Consider the following 15,368-nt stretch of genomic DNA (forward strand, 5'->3'; position numbering starts at 1 on the left):
TGAGAGACTAGAAATGTGTCTACAGGGGACAGTAACAGGAATAATAAAGGTCTCCTCAAATGAACAGTTAAATAATTGGGATACTGACCTGGAACAAAGGAGAAGGGTGATAGTGACCTTTTAAGGTTAGACTTCCTCTGTGTGTAGTAGAGGACAAATAAGAGCAATGATCCTATCTAATAACAGACAAATATGCAAATTGGCCATACCCCAACACACCCACAAGCCACGCCCACCATCCAATCAGAGCGAGTATGCAAATTAACCCAAACCAAGATGGCTGCAGCCACAGAGAGCAAGGTTTCCTAGGTAACAGAGGAAGCCAAGCTTTCCGCCTGCCCTGGCCAGGCCTAAGCCTCCACTCAAGCTACAAAGTTTCAATTATAGAAGGTAAACAAATTCAAACAAATGGCGGCAGAATGGAGCTTGAGAGAGCAGGCCAGGGTTGTCGCCGGCACCAGGGGAAGCAAAGCTTTTCGCACACCCTGGCCGGGCCCACCTGCTTAAGGCAACCAAGTTTCAATTATAACCCCAACACAAATGGCTGCCAGCCCGCGGAGGGAGCCCCAGGCTTGGCTCCGCTCCAGGCTACAAAGTTTCAATTGTAGAAGGAAAATAAATTCCAGATACCAGGGCTTTTGCTTGGGTTGCCAGGGGGCATGGCCGGCCTGCAAACCACCACAGGCCCCTCGCTCAGGCCACCCCACACCCCAAGGGAACCCCACCCTGATCTGGGACACCCTTCAGGGCAAACCAGCTGGCCCCCACCCCTGTACCAGGCCTCTATCCTATCTAATAAAAGAGTAATATGCAGATTGATCATCACTGCAACACACAATATAGCTGCCCCCATGTGGTAAAGATCCTGCCCCCATGTGGACACAAGATGGCCACCACAAGATGGCCAGCAGGAGAGGGCAGTTGGGAGGCACCCGGCCTGCAAGGGAGGGCAATTGAGAGGGACCAGGCCTGCAAGGGAGGGCAGTTGGAGGTGATCAACCCTGCAGGAGAGGGCAGTTAGGGGTGACCAGGCTGGCAGAGGAGGGAAGTTGGGGGCAAACAGACTGGCAGCAGAGTGGTTAGGGGGTGATCAGGCTGGCAGGCAGAAGCGGTTAGGGGCAATCAGGAAGGCAGGCAGGCAAGCAGTTGGGAGCCAGGAGTCCTGGATTGTGAGAGGGATCCCAGATTGGAGAGGGTACAGGCTGGGCTGAGGGACAACCCCCCTCCGTGCACGAATTTTGTGCACCGGGCCTCTAGTGGAAGTTATAAAGACAAAGATGTTAGCTTGTAAGGAAGAACTGTGTGATAACAAGAGTATCCTGTGAAGAGAATGGACCACTTCCTAAAATAAAGTGCCCACTTTCCTTATGTTCAAAAGTAGAAGTTAAATGAACACCAGGTACGAATGCTACTTTAGATCTAACAGAGGACTTATGAAGTCCCTTTCAAACATTTAAGATTCAGAAGATTATCAGAAATGGCAGGCAGGTGGCTGAAGCAGATGGTGATAAAGGAAGCACCCCATCCTACTGTCACAAGAAATAAGGTTATAGACTATGACAAAAAATGAAAAACACCAGCTCTTACTATCACTCGCACAGCTCTCCTATATAATAAAGAACTAATATGCTAATGGTCGTGATGCCCTCACGCCATAACAACCGATCAGGAGGAGGCTGCGTGTGCGTGCGTGCGTGGCGGGGCAGAACCACTGCATTGCTCCAGAGACAGGGAGGAAGCAGGGGGCGCCCAGAGAAGGCGGGACCATCCCGTGGCGGGGAGGGCGAGGGTGAGAGCCCATAGCGCCCCCCTCACCAGTCCTTCGCCACCCACCGCTCGCACTCAGCATGCCCGCCACCCACCTGCCAGGGAAAGAACAGCGCACGCTGCCAGGAAGCGGCGCTCAAAACCCTGCAGCAGGCGTGAGGCTTCCATGCTCTCCTCCGGCGCCATGATGGGGCGGAGCCGCCACGTTGCTCCAGAGAGGGGGTGGAAGCGGGGAGGCACCTGGAGGAGGCGGGACCAGTCCGAGGCAACTCGCGGAACTGAGGGCAGGACTTGAAGCGGCCAGAGAAGGCTAGAGGGGTCGGGGGCAGGGCCAGGCACGCTTGAGCTCTGGGTAGAGAGGTTAGGGTGTCAAGGCAGGGCAGCGGGCGGGTGGGCGGGGGTCACATGATTTCACGCGCTGGGTCTCTAGTCCTACATAATAATCCTATATAATAAAAGGCTAGCCCTAACCGGTTTGGCTCAGTGGATAGAGCGTCAGCCTGCGGACTCAAGGGTCCCAGGTTCGATTCCGGTCAAGGGCATGTACCTTGGTTGCGGGCACATACCCAGTAGGGAGTGTGCAGGAGGCAGCTGATCGGTGTTTCTTTCTCATCGATGTTTCTAGCTCTCTATCCCTCTCCTTTCCTCTCTGTAAAAAATCAATAAAATACATATATATTTTAAAAAAATAAAAAATAAATAAAAGGCTAATATGCAAATTGTCCCCTCGACTGGGAGTTCGACCAGGAGGCAGGGACGGCCAACTGCCTGCGGCCCCTCCCCCCGGCTGGCCCCGCCCCTGAACGACCCTCCCACCCCGATTGGGGGCAGGGCCAGACTGCCAACTGCCCGCTGCCCCGCCCCCTGGCCAGCCCCGCCCCCAGTCAGCACCCCCTACTCCAATTGGGGGCAGGGCCGGCCTGCCAACCACCTGCAGCCCCTCCCCCCAGCCAGCCTGGCCCGATCGGCCCTAATCGGGGCAGGCCAGCCGAACCCCACTGTGCACAAATTCATGCACCGGCCCTCTAGTCTATATAATAAAAGCCTACGCGACTATTATAGTAGAACGACCAGAATGACCGGTCGCTATGTTGCGCACTGACCACCAGGGGGCAGACGCTCAATGCAGGAGCTAACCCTGGTGGTCAGTGTGCTCCCACAGGGCTCACAGCTGGTGAGCGCAGCAGCAGTGGCAGGAGCCTCTCCCACCTCTGCAGCAGTGTTAAGGAGCAGCGAGCAGTAAGGAGCGAGGGGTCCCGGACTGCGAGAGGACACAGCCAGGCTGAGGGACACCCCCAACACCCAGCGCATGAACTTGGTGCACCGGGCCTCTAATATATGAATAAACCACAATGCTGTCACTGTTACTCTTTGCCAATTTGTTTTGGACCTCACTTCCACTCCTATGATCTTCTAATTACTCTCTGCCAAATACTTCAATACATGAACCCTGTAAACCCTTGGAAAGGCTGTCAAGAAAACTGTTTTCTTTTTAATCAAGTTCTTCAACTAAACAAGTCATTACATTTCCTGACACCCAACACCATTGCAAAACAAAAAAAGAAACTATGACTTACTTTTATTTCAGTTTTCTTTTTTTAATTAAGACATTTTTAGTTTTAGTTTCAAGTTTATGGAAAAAATTGAGGGAAAAGTACAGAGAGATACCCAGAACCTCTCCCTCTCTTCCCCCCATTTCCAGTATTTTTAACATCTTATAATTGATAAGCCAATATAGGTATATTATTAACTAAAGACCGTATTTTACATTAGGGCTCACTCTGTTGTACATTATATGGCTTGGGGGAGCATAAAAACAAATTTGAAAATTGTTAAATATATAAAACATGAAATGTATCATCTTAAAATTTTTAAGTGTGCAATTCAGTAGTGTTGGGTACATTCACACTGTTGTATAACTAATCTTCAGAACTCTTTTCATCTTGCAAAACAAAAATGTTATACCCATTAAACAGTATTACATTTTTCTTAAGCTCAATACCTACTAGATAAAAGAATAAACATATGCCCTAGCTGGTTTGGCTCAGTGGATAGAGCATCAGCCTGCGGACTGAAGGGTCCCGGGTTCGACTCCAGCCAAGGGCACATGCCTGGGTTACAGGCTCAATCCCCAGTAGGGATGTGCAGGAGGCAGCCGGTCAATGATTCTCTCTCATCATTGATGTTTCTATCTCTCTCTCCCTCTCCCTTCCTCTCTGAAATCAATAAAGAAATATATTTTTAAAAATAATAAACATAATTTTTAAACTTAATTCCTCTGCATAATCTTTTACTCAGTTTTTTGTAATCTAAAGATCCAATTTACCATATTATATCCAATTAGCTATAAAAGTTTAGTTTTGCTTTATTTTCATCATATAATAAAAACTAAGATTCAATAACAAAACTACATATTCACCCAAAAACATTATTTATTTTGTACTCCAGTAAGGGTTAGGGGATATAAGAAATAGATTCATCCCCTTTAAATCATCGATATTCACATTTTGTTTAATCTTACCAAAATATTGTTATATTTCTAAACATAACAAAAATAATTATCTTAGTGTACACATATAAATTAAACACTTTAATTGGTTTTTACATGTGGAAAGCAAAAGACTAGAAAAAAATAGCTCAGTTAACTGGTGGCCACAGATAGAAGATAGAGAAACCAACCCTAGGTATACCAGCTTATTTTATCTGCAAAATGAGAAACTTTTCTGTAAGAATATCCAACCTAAACTGAAGAATCAGTTGGAAATGAGGCTTCATTGTTTAGAATTTGCTTTACAGATATTTTATAACCTTTAATCAGTTTCAGTTTTGGTCACTCTTTAGGCCAATTCTTCCATACAAATGTTCTACATTCACCCCTTTCTCACTAATGTTCAATCACTTCCTCAGTCTAATCCCTCTTCACATATCTTTTTCTCAATACTTTTTCCCCCCCTCTCATCTAAAATATAAAGAAGAATTAGTACAAGAGACTCCTAATAGCCTCTCCAACTACTGTATATTCAAAATAAAAAAACAAACTCACTTCAATCAATGCGTAACTTATTTAACCTACCTGAGTCTCAATTTCCTTATCTGCAAAGTAAGAATAAAAAAATGGCTAGTGTTCTATTATTATGTACCTGGGACACTGCAAGTGGTGAATTATTGAATGAAATAATAACTTCATCAAGTTGTTAAACATTTAATGTGGCAGTGTATGTAAAGTTCTTAGCACACTGCCAGGCATACTGAAAGCTCATGTTAAATGGAAGTTACTGCCATCATCAAAATCTTCAGTGCCTCCCCATTGCCCACAAATTCCAATTTAAACCTTTCTGTCCTGTTTTTGAAAGAAGCCTGTGGTTACTGAGCCTTAATGTGTTTCACCAATTTAATCTCCAAACAAGCACTAAAATCAATTCAACATTTTCTGGCTTCCACAAAGCCGAGTTTATTTCTCAAGTTTCAGACCCTCATTCATAACTACCCTCTCACTGGAACACCTTCTATCTTCCCTTGCCCAGCCAAAGCAAACCCTTTAGTCACATCCCATCTTCCCAGGAAGTATGTCCCAACCATTCCAGCTTTTATTCATTTCCACTTTTATCTAAAACCCTCACACACGTTATTTTATATTATCTGCTACTGTCCAATCTTTCTGGGTAAACTGTAAATTACATTGTAGCTTTTAATTCCATATTCTCTATGCCATCCCCAAATGTATAGATATTACATACAGTATAGATTAATCTAAATTGTTAACAGTAGTTATTTCAGGATAAGATTATGAATGATAATCATTTTTTTTAATTCTTTCTTATGGCTTCCAAATAAATCATTTTATGATTCACAAATCCTATAATGCTATTCTACAGATCCATAGTGAAATAACTTATGATCCTAAGTTTCTACAATATCTTCTGGGAAATAAACAAATGGACGTACATATGTCAGGGGAATTTTAACAACTATTTCTTTTCTGTACAGTTCTTTAAAAAAAAAAATCAGTGGTTCACATGTGATAGATATTTCTGAATGTGCTCAGTATTGGTCAAGTAACCAGAAGTTCACTGTTTCTCACTGCTTTTCAGGAACTGGTATTTTCATATTTTTTGCTCAAAACACGTAATTTTCTATTACAAAACAAAAGTGACACTGTCAATGTATTTGAAACACCAAATATAATTTTTAAAAATTCTTACCTAATCCTTTTTGTCCTGGATTCTTTGCAAAATTAAAAGTAAACTGGTAAAAATCCTTAAATCGTCCTGGTTCTTTCAATTCTTGTTCCATCTTGGGTATCTGGGCCTTTAGTTTTTCTATGCTGTCACATCTACATTGTAAAATTAAGTTTATAAAAGATAAACTTTTTCACTATAAATTAAGGACTTAACTTATTCCTATGATAGCTTATCTTTATTTCATAGAACTTTTTAAAAATCAGACAGCTGTCATTCTCTTTTTACATTACATAAACAAGTATGGGTTTAGTTGAGGAAGAAAAGGTCTGGATGAATGTTAGAAATAATTACTATTTTGGAAAGAAATGGGCCATTACTTTTAATTACATAACTCACTGGACTATTAACACACCTGAAATGTAGAAGTCAGCTGTTGTGAACAGATGAGAATGTACACTAATCAACAACAATCACCAGTTTAAAGTGTAGTAGATACTCCTTTGATGGTAACAAACCACATGTCTAGCTTCCAAACTAACTGAAAGCATAATTTCTTATTTTGGTGAATGCACTCTTCTTGAAAAGTTACTTTTTGTTATATATAAGGTTTAAGTATCTGCTGAGCGCCCTAGCATTTCCAACTGAAGTTAGGATCCGCAGTAAGCTCTTTCTATTTTTTGCAAAGTATTCAACTTCTAAGGAGTTGAAAGAGTCCAAGTACCAGTTTTATTTTCCATATAATAGCCTTAAGATAGGAATATTCTATTTCTTATATAGAGTCTACAAAAGTAATCACTCCACTTTTTCTTCTGATCTTTTTGCTTTTATTTTCCTTCTATGTTCTTTATAATGCCTCCCAGATCATTGTTTGTACATTAAAATTTTGATTTGGAAGTTCATCATGTTATACATAAATTCAGTTTCAAAAGAAAAAAAAAAGGTGCGTTTTAATAACATCTGTCCTAGCATAGAAAATTGCAAGTTCAGAATGGGGCTGGCTTTGGCTGTGGAACACAGTGTCTAGGCCAGTTATTAATTTATTACATCTCAACTTTAAACCCACTCTTCTTTGCCCTAAATTGTGACTATCTGTAGTGGACTATAAATTGTGAGATTTTCTTTTCTTGCCAGTTGGCTCACTGTTAGGTTCTACCAACAGAGGGCAATGAAAGGCTGAAAGAGGAAAGGAACTTTTCTTATCCCAGTTTGTTTTCTGCAGAGAGCAAGGGTTTCAGTGTGCTGGAAGGTCCCAGCAGAGTTTACCAATGATGGCAGCTCACATGGTCCCACAGCAAGTGGCCTCTAGCCAGTTTTTTCTTCATCAGAGTGGCAGACAAGGCAGGCATCACAGGCTTTGTGTTCTGCAGCAGCCATGCCCTGCGATCCCTGTGGGGATCTCTTAAGTTTTTAGGTTCCTTGCTTACTCATTTCCCTCAGTTCCAGGGGTGGTGGCAGTTTCTTGCAACTGCAACCTCTGTTATACCTCAAAGCTTTCTTTCGCCCCTTTTACACAGTAAAACAATATTTTTAATTTAACCTATTCAAAGTACTGATATATTTTTGTGTCTTGTCTGGACCCTGATTGATTACAGTGTACCTCAGACTCAAGGTCAGAATGCCTGGGATCAAATCCTGGCTCTAATACTACCTAACTCTAATACTACCTAACTCTAGTTCTCTGTACCTCAGTTTCCTTATCTCTAAAATGGGGATATAAATACTTCTCATACACAGTTATTGTAAAGAGGTAGGTGAAGTACTTACTTAGCACAGTTCCTGAAATAAATGTTCAACAAATGTTAGCTATTATTATTTGATAGTCATCCACTAAAAACAAAGGGCAGCCTGTTACCTATCCATAGACTGAGTACTTTTGCAGCCTCATTAAATACAGACAACTAGAGGCCATAGGTAAAACCTCTACCCATGACTTTTCAATTTATTTATCCCAAGTCATTTAAGCTAATCAGATATCAAGATAAACTGAACAAAAAGTGATTAGTAATTTCTAAAATTTTAAATTCTAAGAGCTGTTCATAAATTCAGAATTTGCAGCCTCATATTATGAAATACCTTAAAACTTGCTCATTTCAATGTTAAATATTAGTAATTTTATTAGTAATTAAAATAGTAATTTATTTTAATGTAAGTACAATGCAAATGGAATAGGCTATTCTAACTATACAGATAACTTGACAAACCCAGAAAACTGGATAACATGGGAAGGAATTAGCATATTAGCCCACTTCTATTTATAACAATGTTTGTGGGCTGACAAATTTATGTTTACATTAAAAAACTTATAATTCATTTCCATAGTAATTCTCATAGTAATGAACTTAATTTCCTTTGATAATTATGTACTCACCCTAATTCTGTCATGCCGTCCATGAACTCTTGCTTGGAGAACTCGCACTGTGTTGCTGCTCTGAACTTCCACGCAATGATCAACACACTAATGCTGGCTGGATCGAGGGCCAGGTCATCACAGAACTGTTGTATACCATCTATTCCAATTTTATTTTCATCTTGAGGATCTTCACAAATAACAATGCAATATTAAGTTAATGCCATACTTTATTATACTATTTCTAAAACTAAGAAGGTAAAGCTTTATGCTCCATTAAAAAATAATCACATAGACCAAAGACATGAAAGCAATATTACTAAGTATCTCCCCTATAATATTCAAAGCCGATGTGCCCTCAAAATAGCACTCTTAATATGAACAGGAGGTGGCGGGGGGGTGGGGTGGAGGGGGCCTAATATATGGTGACAGAAGATGGTTTGACTTTGGGTGGTGGGCACACAATGCAATATACAGATCATGTATCATAGAAATGTATACTTGAAACCTATACGACCCTAGTAACCAATGTCACCCCAATAACTTTAATAAAATTGTGAAAAGATGGATTCACACTTCATGCTACATACTAACATAAACTCTAAAAGTAAGATGAACAGGAATACACAGGGTGGGGCAAAAGTAGGTTTACAGTTGTGAGTACACAAAAGAGTTCATTCTTGTATTAATTATTGTTATTTTCCATACAAACAACTGCATATCTACTTTTGCCCCACCCATTTTTATATACAGATGGGCACTTGATTTTTAAGTCTCATTTATTCATATGAAAAATGTCCCATACTCATACACATTCAGAAAATCAGACAGTCTATATAGAGATAAAGGATTTTTACTGAACCTATCCATATTTTAAGTAAGCATTATAAATTAACAGTATTCTATACAAAAAAATCTTTTTTCCTTAAAACTAAGTTCACTCTACCACAGCAATTACTTCTTGAGAGTATCAGAAAAACCATAAACTCAGCTATTAAATCCTAATCTCAACAATATAAATATCTGTTGTTCAAATTAAAGAAAAATACCAACTATCAATATTTACTTATCAGACAGAAAAACTTTTAAATAATGACAAATACAAGGAGAAAGAGGCACTCATACGCTGCTGCAAAGTGTGCTTTGCTAACATCTCTAACAATAAAAAAAAAAGTGACTTTTCTGATTTGGGGGAATGAGTTATGCATAAAATATCCCTTTTTTTAAAAAAAATTTAAGCTTTGTGTACATATTTCTGCATAAACAAAAAAGACATGGAAGGATCCACACCAGAATTAAGTACTGGTTACCTCAGGAGAATAAATAAGGAAAAAATGGAGAAACTATTAACTTTCTTCATTCATCTATTTTGTATTATTTAAATATTTTAAAGAGCATATTACTTTTAAGTTCTTTAAAGGTTATTAAAATTATCATGCAGGTTTTCTTAAAATCAGATCAGCTGAGTTTTATTAAATGGGCGGGGGGTCGGCGGGGAGACCTCTAGCCCCCATTCTCAAATTATATTATGGGGGAAGAAATAAAGAGGCTAAGAAAAAATATTAGTGGAAAAAGAAAAATAATTTATCTTAGATCTCTTTGAAGTAATTCTAAGATCTACAGAGTTCTGTTGAGATATCCACCTATATCATATGTTCTATGTATTATGCATATATATAAATACCTAAATATATGTTCTATGTATTATTTCTCACAAGCAGCATATAACTTTGGAACACCTGGTTCAAAATATTTAAAGTTACAAGTAAACACTCACCTTTGTATCTATTGTATAGCTGTTCTAACTTCTTCCTGTCCAATGATCCTTTTACACTCTCTCGTATATAAAGTTCGGGATTTTGGAAAAAATTGTCTGTTGCAACATCTAACTTCCAGTCATTTTGAGACAGGCAACTTACTGCTGTTTTTTCACTAGATTGTGTGAAGATCATAAACTGACGAACTTTATCCTTCTGCGATGATTTCAACTTGTTCTATTGAAACCAGAAAATAAACTGAAACACGATATAAAAATCACGGAACACTAAAGTGGTATTTCTATATGCCTGACTAATCACTCAGCAATACTTTTCCTCATAAATTATCAAAACATTTTAGTTCAAGATTTATTTTTGACCTACTATTAATCAGAAAGACAAATTTTGAAGAAATCTAAAACACAAAATTTAGTATCATTTTGGAAAAGAAACTAGGAGAGAGGCAAAGGAAGTTCAACCATCCTGCACTTCTTCTAAAAGTGGATCCTGAGAGCACGTATAAAGGCTATAGAAGGGAAGTATAGCTACTCTCAAAACCTTGACCAAGCACGAAGTTCTAAAGGGATATACATATAACGAATGGTGGGGAAGGTGACATTATCTAGCCAGCCAGAACCATCAAATGACCCTGGGTAACAATGAGATTAACAGGTGTTTGTTGCAGTCCTAAAACCCACTATAAAAAACATAGGGTAGCCCTGACCGGTTTGGCTCAGTGGATGGAGCATCGGCCTGCGGACTGAAGGGTCCCGGGTTCGATTCCGGTTAAGGGCATGTACCTTGGTTGCGGGCACATCCCCAGTGGGAGGTGTGCAGGAGGCAGCTGATCGATGTTTCTCTCTCATCGATGTTTCTAGCTCTCTATCCCTCTCCCCTTCCTCTCTGTAAAAAATCAATAAAATATATTTTTTAAAAAAACAACAACAAAAAAAAACATAGGGTATAATTCTCCTCCCAACTCCATCCCTTGTTTTCTTGCTATTTTATAGCAAATGTGAGAAAGCAACAGACTATGAGTAGCTTCTATTTTCCTGGTGGTGTTCAGAAACCAAGATAATTACCAATAAAATTTCATAATCAGAAGCCCTTGAAATATGAACTACCATGCATCCTTCCAACAAAGGTAAACAGGATTCTCCCTTTCCCCCCTGAAAGAAACACTTTTTTTCCCATAGCCTGAGCCTAGCATAGCCTCTCTCCAAAAAGCCTCTCTACTGTAATAATAACCTTTTCTCACTTGCCTTATGTTGATACTGATTCATTTCTCATCTGGCCTGAACCCTAAGCAAAATGAAACAAGGCAATTAGGCCCTGCACTCTCTCCCACTATTAAGGACCATGTTCTCCCTCCTCTCCCACCCAAGCAGTCTCCTATGGAATGTCAACCTCTCCACTATTATTCTTGTCTCCTAATACTATCTCTCAGCAAAATACTTGGGTTAGCTCTGACCAAGGTGGTTAGGTTGGCTGGAGCATCATCCCATACACCAAAAAGTGTCAGGTTCGATTCCCGGTCAGGGCAGATAGCCTGGGTTGTAGGCTGGATCACCAGTTCAGTGTGTATGGGAGGCAACGGATCAATGTTTGCTTGCTTCTTTCTCTCTCTCCCCCTTCCCTTCTTCTCTCTCTCTAAAAAAATAAAATAAAATAAAAAATTTTAAACCAACTTAGGTTTTTCCTGAGCTACTACTACAGCAAATGAAGGAGGGAAAAGGATGTATGGCATACATTAATAGAGACAGTGTCCTGTGGTATAAGCAACCATCTGAGAACCCCAGAATCTTTTATCTGACCCAAAGTGACAGATCACAAACTTCAACCCCCTGATTGTACAGATGAGAAAACCGAAGTTTAAAGAATTAGTTCAAAACTTATCCAGGTTATTATTAGTGGAAATGGGACAAGAACAGAAAGGTCTTATAAATCCAAGTCATGGTAATATTATAAAACCACATTACTTGTTGTACAGATTTATAAGCCTTTTGAAATTTTCAGGAAAAAGACTACCAAAAATATAATTCCACCTATCACAAAGTAAAAATAACACTATACAAAAATCAAACATGAAAAACTTTTATGCCCTGGAGTCTGACCTGCCAGCCATAGTCCTCTCTGTAAATATGCTATTGCTTGAAATTTAGATTAAAATTTCAACCTCTGTTCATTAAACTGGAGAAACAATAACTCCAGTAACCTTCTGTTACTTCACTAATAACTACCACCTCTGGACACCAGTAACTCATATCCCATTATACAACACATCTCTTAAATGTCTAAGATTCTTCCCTTTTGAAAAGTGTCTCCTCAAGACATAATTCAATTCCAACAAACCCACAATGAAATCAAATCCCAAGGAAGATAACTGTCTTGTTTAATTGAAAGGAAGCCAATTTGATTTCAATTTTTGTTAGTAAAAACTATTTTTTTTTTTTAAATTTCTATACCTTTCTCTCTGGGAAGATATAGTATCCTGACATATGTTTCAATCCTTCTTTGAAGAACAGGGAAGTACTGAGGGTCCCTATGGTCATCAGTGACCACTGTATAATGTACAAAGTGTTGGAGATTAAATGAGAAGTATAACTACTGTATAGTAGTTATACTATACAGTAGTTATACTTAACAGCCATTTTTATAGTATTTAAATGAGAAGTATAATTTCCACATCCTGGAAATTATTTTTTAATTAAACCTGATACAAGTGTTTAGGTTGGCTGGAGCCTCATCCCATACACCAAAAGGTGTGTAACTTTCCCCCCATTCTCCTAATTGTTGTTGGAGGCAGCAAAACAATCAGGATTATTTGGGGTTTTATCATAAAGTATTAAATCCAATGCACTGTTCCCTGGAACTTGAATCACTTTTGTTGAAGAGAAGGAAAAACACACTTAAGTTAATTCCAAAAAGAGCTGTTCGCTCTCCTAATGAGTTCCTGTCAGAGAGCAAGGTATTAGAAAGTTGGAGGAACAAAGATAAAAAAATCATCTTACCCACACAAACTAATAACGACATTATACAAGTGAATTATTTAATTCCAGGTCATATTTTATTTGAAAAAAAAGTATATGTATTAAATAATGTCTATGTATATACATATATAAACTATTTTAACTGGTTTAAATTTCCAGTATATGGGCAATATATATTTTCAGAAAAAAGTCTGCAGCTACCCATTTCTAGCACCATAAAAGCTAATGAGTGATACCTGGCAGAGAACTGATAATATGGGTTCCTACAAGGCCAAGTAGTAATAAGCAATCCCATTCCTTCAAAGTCTGATCAGTATCCTCTACCTCCTTCTTGTATTTATCATATACTCTTACCATTTCTCTATTTACTCTCTGTGCCTAGAATAAATCTTAACACCCGCTGTCCTACCGAAGAGGATGTACTCAATTCTGTGATCTCAAAGACTGTCTTAGAGTAAAGCTGGAGGGGACTACATTGACCTTCTCCCAAGCCTATTTATGAGAGCTGTAACACTCCCACCCCTTTTCCCCGGCCATATGGGGGCACCAGGCAAGGTGTTTTGAGAGTATGGTACCAAAGGCTGTAATTTTTATCAACTTAAAGAAGAGAAAAAGGGTATCTAGCCAGCAAATAATTATTTTATAGGAGATGAGAGGATGGACAGAAAACTGAAGTGGAAAAGAAACAGATGGATGTTTTCTATTTCTACTATAAACCCAGTGAGGAATCTTCCTAAGACCAAAAACATATGACAACTACAATGATTCAGCACTCAATTGTAGTATATGCCACTTACTTTAAGATCTATTTAAAAGAAACTAGAGTGGTCACTAAATAAAATTAGACAATACAATATTCAGTACTCAAATGTAAAAACTATCTAGATATTAAATTTTCAAGGAAATTCAATAGTGGTAAGTAAACTGTATAAAATACAGGATATATTCTGATTATTTTTTATTTTAGAAAAATAAAAGGAGACGGGAGGAGGAAGAGGAAGAGAGAGGGAGAAAGGAAATGAGGGAGGAAAGAAATGCTGTCTATTGTAATAGAAAGCTACTTGTAATTGTATTGAAGATTACCAACATTAGAAGTACTACCATAATCTGGACAATAAAAAGCACTTATTTGCCCTAACCGGTTTGGCTCAGTGGATAGAGCGTTGGCCTACGGACTCAAGGGTCCCAGGTTCAATTCCGGTCAAGGGCATGTACCTTGGTTGTGGGCACACACCCAGTAGGGAGTGTGCAGGAGGCAGCTGATCGATGTTTCTCTCTCATTGATGTTTCTAACTCTCTATCCCTCTCCCTTTCTCTCTGTAAAAAAATCAATAAAATATACATATATATTAAAAAAGCACTTATTTGCTAATCTTTCCAAAATAAAAAAAATGGCTGTTAATACATATTATTTAATACTTAAATCTATCACCTGCTTGTAAATTTTTTCACTCAAGAAATGTAAAAATCATAGGCAGCAATCAATGATTATCTCTCATCATTGATGCTTCTATTTCTCTCTCCCTCCCCTTCCTCTCTGAAATCAATAAGAATATTTTTTAAAAAATTTTTCACATCCTGCCGAAACCGGTTGGCTCAGTGGATAGAGTGTCGGCCTGCGGACCCAAGGGTCCCAGGTTCGATTCCAGTCAAGGGCATGTACCTTGGTTGCAGGCACATCCCCAGTAGGGGGTGTGCAGGAGGCGGCTGATCGATGTTTCTCTCTCATCTATGTTTCTGACTCTCTATCCCTCTCTTTTCCTCTCTGTAAAAAAATCAATAAAATATATTAAAAAAAAAAGAAATGTAAAAATCACATTTAAAATAATAGAGTAGGGGGAAAAATCAGACAAATACTTTGAATGTTGCCAAGAATCATATAAGTAGTCAAGTATCTTACCACTGAATCTATAAAGTCTACTGTGATAAAATATGGACTCAGAAAGACTCTATGTAAGAAAATAATAATGATCATAAAGTTAAATTTCTCACATAAGTATTTCTCTTAAGAAAAATAATAAACATGATAAATGATTTTCTAGTTAACTAAATCCTGACAATTTGAAATGAAATAATTTTAATGGGTAAGTTATATTTTTAAAAGCAAAAAATTAAGACACATTTTATTATTTCTATTATTCTAAATTTTCATCTTCTCACCCTTGACTTAATTCTAGTTATCTCAGGAGTTGATGAATATAGCTTACAAAAGGCAATGTTTTAACAATCAAAACACTGTAATGACCACTCATAATTCTCACTAAAAGCTCTGTGTTTTCTATAAGATTAAGTTTAACTTCATCTGAAACTTAAGAACTAGTTTAAG

General features: G+C 38.6%; 1 protein-coding gene across 3 annotated transcripts in view; it reads right to left on the reverse strand.

Annotated features, from left to right (window-relative positions):
* Positions 1-15,368, reverse strand: part of DCUN1D1 (defective in cullin neddylation 1 domain containing 1) — a 44,213-nt gene that overhangs the window by 18,626 nt on the left and 10,219 nt on the right. For all 3 annotated transcript variants that reach the window (XM_079766646.1, XM_079766647.1, XM_079766648.1), the window contains exons 2-4: positions 10,073-10,289; positions 8,317-8,485; positions 5,970-6,100 (exon numbers count right to left, since the gene is read on the reverse strand). In XM_079766646.1, coding sequence (XP_079622772.1) covers positions 5,970-6,100; positions 8,317-8,485; positions 10,073-10,289 — 517 coding nt within the window. The remainder of the gene's footprint in view (positions 1-5,969; positions 6,101-8,316; positions 8,486-10,072; positions 10,290-15,368) is intronic.

Source organism: Cnephaeus nilssonii, assembly GCF_951640355.1.
Source record: "Cnephaeus nilssonii genome assembly, chromosome: 3".
Taxonomy (NCBI): domain Eukaryota; kingdom Metazoa; phylum Chordata; class Mammalia; order Chiroptera; family Vespertilionidae; genus Cnephaeus; species Cnephaeus nilssonii.